The 9877-nt window shown below is 34.2% G+C and overlaps 1 protein-coding gene and 1 long non-coding RNA gene across 2 annotated transcripts; both read right to left on the reverse strand.

Annotated features, from left to right (window-relative positions):
* Positions 1–395: 395 nt before the first annotated feature.
* LOC145212791 (uncharacterized) lies at positions 396–3286 on the reverse strand. The gene is made up of 5 exons (XR_013856785.1): positions 2270–3286; positions 1767–1918; positions 1560–1650; positions 1408–1480; positions 396–956 (listed from the first exon to the last, which is right to left on the reverse strand). It is a non-coding gene; the product is annotated as an uncharacterized LOC145212791 (long non-coding RNA).
* A 1990-nt stretch (positions 3287–5276) lies between these two features.
* Positions 5277–9730, reverse strand: LOC145212766 (basal body-orientation factor 1-like). Its single transcript, XM_080081016.1, has 12 exons — positions 9627–9730; positions 9410–9538; positions 8554–8677; positions 8425–8490; positions 8165–8374; positions 7735–7896; positions 7312–7494; positions 6771–6896; positions 6255–6355; positions 6036–6188; positions 5590–5760; positions 5277–5468 (listed from the first exon to the last, which is right to left on the reverse strand). The coding sequence occupies exons 1-12, from the start codon at positions 9686–9688 to the stop codon at positions 5351–5353; spliced, it is 1605 nt and encodes a 534-aa protein (XP_079937142.1). The 5' UTR covers positions 9689–9730; the 3' UTR covers positions 5277–5350.
* Between the last annotated feature and the right edge of the window lie 147 nt (positions 9731–9877).

Consider the following 9877-nt stretch of genomic DNA (forward strand, 5'->3'; position numbering starts at 1 on the left):
AACGTCACTTTTACGTAAAAGTGTCGACTCCAGAATACGTAGATAAGACGTTGGAAACTACGTTGTGCATAACATAAACCTTACGTTCAGTAAACGTAACTACGAACGTTGTAAATTACGTTCTTAAAACGTAAATTTGCAACGTTATTTTTACGTAAAAATGTCGACTCCAGAAAACGTAGATCGGACGTTGTAAACAACGTTTTGTCATGACGTTTGTTGCACGTCTAGTTAAACGTCAATACGACCTCATTAAAACGCGTCTCCATGACGTTGTTGAATTACGTCAAATATGCGTTAAACCAAACGTAATAACGAACGTTCAAAATTACATTTGTATGACGTAACTCATGACGTCATTTTTACGTAAGAGTGTCTATTCCATACGATGTATATATGACGTGGTAATTTATGTCAATAATACGCACAAATAAACATGAGTACGACACCTAACAACGCCGATCCTAATTACGTGTTGACATGTTTGCACTTTTAATTACAATGTTTAAAACGTTTGCAGCTTTCTAACTATTAACGCTAACAAATAAACATGCCAAGGAATTAAAGTAGGAATATAATATTGATGGTGAAAAATCACAGTAGTACAGAATCAAGAAGGGTTAGCAGTAAACAGCAAAAAAACGGCGAAAAAGTATGGCATTCATTGAACGATAGACAAATATGTATGACTCGATAGACAAATATGTAAGAGTTTGTAAATACTATTAAGGTTTTCATTGCATTGTGCTAAAACATTGCCTGATAATATCTGTTTGACATGGCTTGTTCATAATACAACACAATTATAGCAGAAACAATTAAACATTTCAAATAGTGCCAGTAAAATATAGAAAAATTCTAAATCAAAGTCCATGGCAATCTCTGCCTTTAAAAACCAATCTTTACTTCTTACATCTGAAGTCAAGGATGTTGACAAAGATTTCCGCGCTTCCACTCTGCAAATCAAATTGTCGATGAGATTAGTCCTTCAGGTATAATTTATTGCAGCATATGTCAATTTTGTGAGTAAAGAACAACATGAGGTTACAGATACAACTTTCACATTTATAACAATTTCTATGCAAAGGTATTAATATTTGACTTGTAAATGTGGTATTCAGGCAGCTAGACAATCATTTGACCCATTTTGAGGATGGTGTGTCAATTGTTGTAAGGTAAACAAACAAAAACAAAACCTTATCTATTAAAGGTTTGGGTAGCAGGTGTTATTTAATTGTTTTAAAAATTTTCTGCCAAAAGACCTTTTAAGGACAAACAACCAACATTCCACACTGTACACTGCTTCATATTTCAACACTCCAGCATACTAAATCAAGCAAATAGGGCCAGAGCTTGGTCAGTCTTAGGGCCACAATAAAATTAAATTTGTACTGTTAATAAACTTACTTTGTATTCAGACTAGTTTAGGTTTATCTCTTCTGGTGCTTCAGGAATCCAGTGTTTTGCTTTGAACACCAGACTAAAATACAAAAAAGTCAAATGTAAATACTGTGTACAAACTCAATAAGGTTTTGTTACACAAACTTCTGCAAGTATACCTTTTGCTTTCCTTTGTTTGTTCCAATAATTTTTGTCATTTTCCAGAGAATATCGCAAGGAAACGACCTTCCATGTTTGCCAAGAGTATACCTAAAAATCACAAGCACTGTTGTAATTGCAATGTTCGTGCAGCAATGTAACACAGATTTTGGCTTTAGAGTGAGATTTGCACAAAAGAACTACACATAAATTAGTTTAAAACTTACTAGGATTTATTAAAAGATTTCGTCTTCAGTTTGCTTGCAGTCATAAGCCTCTAGTTCTTAGTTGCCACTAGATTGGGGATTTTAGACAGATTTTGCATTGTCACAAGTTTCCTTTTTTCTTCAGCATCACTCCAAAATGTGTAACTTGTTGGCTAAAAAACAAAAACACAAGTAACTGGTAAATATAAAAAAATATTTCTATTTTTGGAAAGCAAAAGTGCCTCAATTCCAACAACTAAAATAGCAAATTAAAAAAACTATCTGCAACTACTCATTCATTGCGCTACACTTTGTTTTACTATATGACAGAATGAATTTGCAAACAGCAGCAAAATCCTTGATATACATGACCAGCATTAGATAATGATCATTTCTAACATATTTATTCTCATGCATAAAGAGAAGAACAGCATGTAGGGTATTTTTTGCATATTACAACATACATTGCATTCTGTATCATTTAGGCTAAACACATATACAACTATTGGCTAATTAAAACTTACATAAAACTGAACTGATCCATCTGTAGGTGTTGCAGGGCCGTAAAGATACTTTTCAATTATTTTAAATTTTTCTTTCCGATGACCAAAATGACAAGTATGTGTGTCTTCAGCACAAAGTAGTTTTATGACAAATTCACACAGGTTTAGATAAACTCTGTAATGAATATTAAAACTGCAATTGTAGATAAAAATGATTTATTAATTATGATGGTACATGACCTAATTAAGTATAAGTGTATGTCAAATACAATCTATAATTTTAGTATTAAACTAAGTAATTTCAGTTGGCAACTTTTAACATAATGTAAACATTATATAGCCTGCTTTCTAGAACAGCTTTAGCTTACTTTTTCACAAATAGCACAACGGTGACTTTCTAAGTAAACATATCCAAACCATTGAAATAGCAGGTAAAATATTTAATTTCTTTACTTGAAAAATGAATAACACTGCAACATATTACTGTAAACTAAAGTTCAACATTCAACTGGTGCCCAGCAAACACAATAATCACATTCTTATTTAAAACATACCTATCTGAATAATACAACAACAGACAGACATCTCCAAAATAGTTCAACTTCAGGCAATTCAGGCCTACAGTCCTGTCAAACTAGGCGCAAAAACTAACAGCTCTGGAATAACTTATACTCACACTCGAACTGCATTAATCGTGGGAATAAATAAGGAAAATATATCAAAGTTTTACTGACTAACACGCATTATGGATTTCTGAAGTCCACAACACGGACAACGCCTCTACACCTTTTGAACAAAGTACATCCATAACGGCGGGTTTTGAAATTTCAAAGTCCGTCCCTGCGCGCCAAAATTCAAAATGTGCGCGAATATTTTGAATTTGAATGTTGCGATGTATGTCTTCACGATTTGCACATGTGTTTAAAAGAAAAATCAATCAGTCAAGTAATTATCGCACTAAAAATTAATTAAAGACTATACAAGCTTTCTCATCAGAGCTCATATAAGAGCGGTTTGAAAACACTTTTAAACTGATCACCGCGCCCAAAATCAAACCTGTATGACGGATTTTCAAATGTTATGTAACGACCTGTGGCGCAATAATTTATACATTTTCGAAAAAGAAAAGCGGTAAAAAAGTTAAAAAGGACACGGAAAATCAATTGTAGAAACCTGCAATTTGAAGTGACGTTTCATAACATTGCAACATTAGTTTACTTGTCATATAACGGCAATAAAACGTTACCACTGACGTACAAAACGGTTGTACACAGGTTAAATTTGACGTCAGTGACAAACGTGAATTCTACGTCACGTATGACATTTTAACATAGTTGTATTGCAGTTTGTTGCAACGTTACTAAACAACCTTAATAAAACGTTTGAAATGACGTCGAAAACGGTTGTAAACTGGTTAAATTTGACGTCAGTAACAAACGTGAATTCTACGTCACGCATGACGTTTTAAAATTGTTGTATTGCAGTTTGTTGCAACGTTACTAAACAACGTTAATAAAACGTTTGAAATGACGTCGAAAACGGTTGTAAACTGGTTACATTTGACGTCAGAGATAAACGTGAATTCTACGTCACGCATGACGTTTTAAAATTGTTGTATTGCAGTTTGTTGCAACGTTACTGAACAACGTTAATAAAACGTTTGAAATGACGTCGAAAACGGTTGTACACAAGTTAAATGTGACGTCAGTGACAAACGTGAATTTTACGTCACGTATGACGTTTTAACATAGTTGTATTGCAGTTTGTTGCAACGTTACTACACAACGTTAATAAAACGTTTTAAATGACGTCCAAAACGATTGTAAACTGGTTAAATTTGACGTCAGTAACAAACGTGAGTTCTACGTCACGCATGACGTTTTAACATAGTCGTATTGCAGTTTGTTGCAACGGTACTACACAACGTTAATAAAACGTTTGAAATGACGTCGAAAACGGTTGTAAACTGGTTAAATTTGACGTCAGTGACAAACGTGAATTCTACGTCAAGTATGACGTTTTAACATAGTTGTATTGCAGTTTGTTGCAACGTTACTAAACAACGTTAATAACACGTTTGAGGTGACGTCGAAAATGGTTGTACACAAGTTAAATTTGACGTCAGAGACAAACGTGAAGTCTACGTTACGTATGACGTTTTAACATAGTTGTATTGCAGTTTGTTGCAACGTTACTAAACAACGTTAATAAAACGTTTGAAATGACGTCGAAAACGGTTGTAAACTGGTTAAATTTGACGTCAGATATAAACGTGAATTCTACGTCACGTATAACGTTTTAGCATAGTTGTATTGCAGTTTGTTGCAACGTTACTAAACAACGTTAATAAAACGTTTGAGGTGACGTCGAAAATGGTTGTACACAAGTTAAATTTGACGTCAGAGACAAACGTGAATTCTACGTTACGTATGACGTTTTAACATAGTTGTATTGCAGTTTGATACAACGTTAAGAATAAACGTAAATAAAACGTTCAAAATTACGTCAAATAAAGTTGCAGACAGGTTTTCTTGTAACGTCAACTAAAAACATTTTTTCCACGTTTTAAACCACGTCTGGAAAGGTTGTATAAATGTTTTTGTCTGACGTTAGGTTTTACCAATCTTCAACGTCATGTATTACGTAACAAAAACTGTAGCAAGACGTGATTTGTTGACGTTCGTTGGCAAACATTCCCACAACATTTACTTTGTTCAAAAAAATTGGTCCCGAACGTCGAAACTACGTTGTGTGTTAGCTGGGTTGTAACTCGACTTTAGCTTATAGTGGGTTGACCGCGAGTCCCAGAAATAAAGGCTCCAGTCGTGGCTGCTACGTTATTACGCATTCAATATACCTGACGTACACTACGGTTTATATATTTGGGCGTGCCATGATTGCTGGTCAGCACAGACGCTTCAAAGCTGATCCCTGAATTGAATTTATGTTCATCTTAACTAACCAACATGCTTTAAGGTCTTGGGTAAAACAAATCTTATGTGTCGAATAAAGCACAAATCATTGTAGAAACAGTATAGATATATATTTGACAAAATTTCTGAAACAAAACAAGTGCGAAATATATGCGATAACCGCTGAAGTTTACGTGGCAGGTATTGAAGGGAGAGACACTGACGCAGTCTCTTGTGGTTGTGTTATGAAGGTTGTCGATTCTTCGCTCGTGTTCTTTTCCTTCGGGCCTTCGATTGCGTTCGCAGGACTTGAAAAAAGTGAAAAAGATTATTGAATTGCTACAACCTGAGGTCAACTAAGTTTTTATCCATGTTTGTAGAATAAAGTGCTGAGATTTGAAAAACATGTTAAATAATAAAAACGCTTACCCAAGCGGTGGATTAGTGATGCTGAGTTTGGGATGAGGGGCAGAATGTGGGTTTCTCGGCATCTTGTTAGCACCCTTAACCCCGTTCATCTTAGCGAAAAGAAGACGAAGAACTTTTTCCTTCTGTTCCCAGGTTAAATCACGAACATCAACTTTGTTGCCGAGATTTTTCCTTCATGCACAAATCACAGAGTAACAACACAGGCTAATAGCGTGCAATACTTCCCTTTGTTATTATTTACAAGAAATTAACCATCGTGCTAAAGCTTTTTTGTCAATACAGCAAAGCAGTTGTTAGACAAGCCGTTTTATCTTTTTTGTCAAAAAACAACAACCCAAAATAAACGACCATAAATCTCGCCCCAATGTTAAAAAAAGTAGAAGAATGAAATGTATTGCGTAAGTTGGCCACTTCTCTAAAAAATTGGAAAACTAAATGAGACCAACCAATTTTCGGCTTCGCTGAGATCAGCATAGACGCTGTTTGTGCTTTGCTCTGTTCGTTGAAAAGTTCGAATTTTAGGGAATTCTGCTTGTCCGGCGTGAGCTGCCAACATCTTACGCTGGTATGCTGCCTGCGCTGCCTGGACATACTGAGCCCTGATAAAAAGAGTTTACATTTTTGATAAAAAAAGCCCTTCAATACTTATGTATGTTTCAACTTACCGATTTAGTGCAATTTCGGTTCGTACTTTTTCCAAGGCATCAAGGAAGAATATTTCAAGCGTCGTTCGCTGGTCTACAATGTTCTTTGCGATTTTTTTCACCTAAATATTAAAATTTGGTCAATACGAATTACTTTACTGTAATGGTAAAATGATGTTTTGACAAGTCCCTTATGTTGTTAATGTTAATGCAATATATACATGAGAATGATACTCCAAAGCAGAAAAAAAGTTAAGCAGAAACAATCCCTATTGAATTTATTTGGTTTTATTCAGTTAGTTGTATAATTTATCTCACTGATTTCGTACAAATAAATATTCTGTATTACCTGATTTTACAAAATAAGTTATGTTTGATATGCAGTGATGTAGATTCACATTTCTTACACATGTCTGTCGCCGAATCGTGGTCACAACGTGAAATTCAGATAAAATATTTCGATCAACCAAAACTTTCTAACATCACTAATTTGCACCAAATGTCTGTCACATAATGTTTAGTATATAATCGCCATACTTTGTTCATTTCATTGTCTTTCATTTCCAACATTCGCTGAAGTCTCTTAATCTCTCCCTCGCTCGCTGCAGTCTCGACTCGTGCTCGGTGTTCCACAATTTGTTTCTCTTCGCGAAACTCGTGAACCTAAAAAGTAACAAAAGAAACAGTTTAACATTTTCTCTTTACAAAAATTATGAACGAATGAAACAGTTTTAACACATGTTCTATTTCAGCAATAAAATACAACCCAATATTTTCGCATAAAATCACAACGTTTCAACATGTGGCAGCAGTACCAGTAAATATGATGTTGTATACCCACATTTTGGTGTGTATTTTTAGTTAATGACTTTTGTGGTAAATTTTTAATTTTTAAGTAACCGAACAAAATACTATCAATAGCACTTATTGAGTAGTTAAGATTACGCGGGTTGGGAAATTACACGTGGTAATATGTAAACGCAGACGACAGAAACGTGTTTGAGCAGTACCAACATTCGTATTCCACGTTCAAATACAACATCGCAATACCTTGTTAAAATCTTTTGTACATACTTACCATGCTACTTAAGGCCTTTTCCAACTCTTCTACTTTATCTTTTAGTTCTCGAATGTCTTTTTTGTGACGTTTTCCTTCTGTCACTTTTTGTTTCATTGTAGCCTCATTAAGTTCTTTTTCAGCACGCAAACTTTCAACCTCTTCAGTTAAATGCTCACATCGACTCTGAAGAGTTTGACTTTCCTGAAAATACAAGGTGACAAGCATTAAAAAAGTGTTTAATCTGGGATCAACAGTATCGTAGATACAAGTGTTTTTTTTAGTAAATATATCAGTTTATCAGTTCAAATGTTTAGTAAATCTAACAGTTGCTTGCTGTAACTTCACTTCAAAGATTATACAGACTATACATCAAACATAACAAATAAAATTTGTGCATTGGCTTAAACTTGGATTAATAGTAAAATTCCACCTAAAGGTTACCTTGACATGATAACTCAATGCTTCATTGAGCCGTATGTTTTCTTTGTACACAGAACGAGTTGTTTCATCTAGATTTGCAATTGCTTCTGTATGTGCCCTTTCAGCAAGCTCAGCAATTTTCTGACTAGCCTCACGTTCAAGTCGCAATTTCTCTTCGAAAAACTGGGTAAAATAGAGATTTAATATCAATTAGTTATGAAACATTCTAATCATAATAAAATAAAAAACATGACTTGTAAGCAGTTTGTCAGAAAGCAAATGCGAATGAGGTAATACTGCTGCAATGGTACTGTGCTGCTTAACCAAAATGATGTTGAAATTGCTCATTTCAAGCAAATAAACAAGAAGAAATTTGAGAAATTGATATAATTAAAGCTTTCAATGTGTGAGTATTAAGACTGTTTTTTAATTAGCATTTCTAATTATTTACCTTATGTTCCATCTTTTGGAGTGTGTCTTTGTGTTCACGATTGGCAACATACAAACTTTCACGAATTTCATCTAATTCTGCTTGCATTTGTGCTCTTTTTCGACGGAACTCCTTTACTAACTTCAACTCAGATTGCATCAGTTTCACTTCACCAGTTCTTTGTTCCAGACGTCCTTCCAATTCTGAGACTTGGGAACCAAAATCTGCCATCTAATAAAGGAAATCAAAATATATCTAAGACACTAAAGCAAGTTGCTTACAATGTCTTCTTTTTCCTTCCGAGTCTGTTTCTTTAGGTCAAGCATGTCTTGTTGCAACTGCAGAATCTAAAAAAACACAGCAAACACTTGAATCTATAATTCATTTTTGTATACAGACAAGGTCAATACCTGTTCATCCTTTTCCATGTCGCCTTTCTTAAGAAATGTGACCACTTCAATTGTATCTTTTTCAGTTTGAAAAAGATTGTCATGCAGCCTTTCATTTTCATTGGCCATTCGCTTGCATGTTTCTCTGCACAAACAAATATTTTTTTTATTCTTGTCCTTTTAATTGATTTGAAATCAACTTCTACTTGTACAATTACTATCAATAAAACATTTACCAAGATATGTGTGTATGCTTAACTGTTAAGATGTTTTACAATTGCAATAAATAGAAAATGGTTTGTTTTTTGACAATTGCTTAGAATAAAGGTTCAAAAAAACATATACGAGATTGGATTAAGTAATACATATTACTTCTACGAGACACAACCTTTGTGTTGCTGTAAATAAAATTGGGAAAGTTGCTTTGATCAGTTTAAACTCTAAACCAGGGGTCGGCAACCCTTGGCACGCGAGGTGGTTTTTCATGGCACGTTACCGATTTGCGTGTTTATATTGAAGTAACAATTAAACCTGCTAAACTGCTTGTTATCAGGTTTTATCATGTTATTGTCTTAAATTCATCCTTACATGCACAAAATGCTTTGCTTTCTCTGTATTATTGATATCAGCTGGCACGAACCACTATTTAGAAAAACGTTGGCACGTGAGGTCATTAATACATGGAAATAACAAGTAAATTGGCATGCTTCGCCTAAAAGGTTGCCCTGCTCTAAACCAATCACAAATAATTAAATTTCAATAAAAACAGCTTGTTATATGGTATTTTTTTCAACATAAACAATAAACATGATTTTCTGCCATTCAGAATGAATTAAATACAAGTTCCATGAAGTGTTAGTTGTTAGTGTAGAAATACCTGTATTCAGCTCTGGACTTTTCAGTCACATCTAACCTACTGCTCCAAAGTTTGGCATTGGCAAGAGCCATTGATAGCTCTACATCTCTATCTAATTTTGAGGACTTTCCAGACTTCTTCCCTTTTTTGCTAAAAATAAAAATATTAGATAGCAATGCATCAAAAAAGCCTAAATTTTTCAATAACTGTAGGTTACAAAACAGGACTGCCAACTCACCCTCCCTTTCCTTTCCCTTTTCCTCCCTTTTTTCCCTTCTTTCCTTTTCCCTTTTTGGGCATTTTGCTTTAGTCCATTAATTTTATCAAAAAGAACTGAAATTTAAAAAGTATGTCAAAAACGTATTGCAACAGAAAAATAGAGAAACATTGTTTGAATGTATTCATATCTCAAAACACTTCCGACAGTCGACAGACAAATTTAATAAAAAATTCTATATTTCAAATGACTAAAATCACTTCAGGTAATAA

Source organism: Phallusia mammillata, chromosome 2, assembly GCF_965637545.1.
Source record: "Phallusia mammillata chromosome 2, kaPhaMamm4.hap1.1, whole genome shotgun sequence".
Lineage (NCBI taxonomy): Eukaryota > Metazoa > Chordata > Ascidiacea > Phlebobranchia > Ascidiidae > Phallusia > Phallusia mammillata.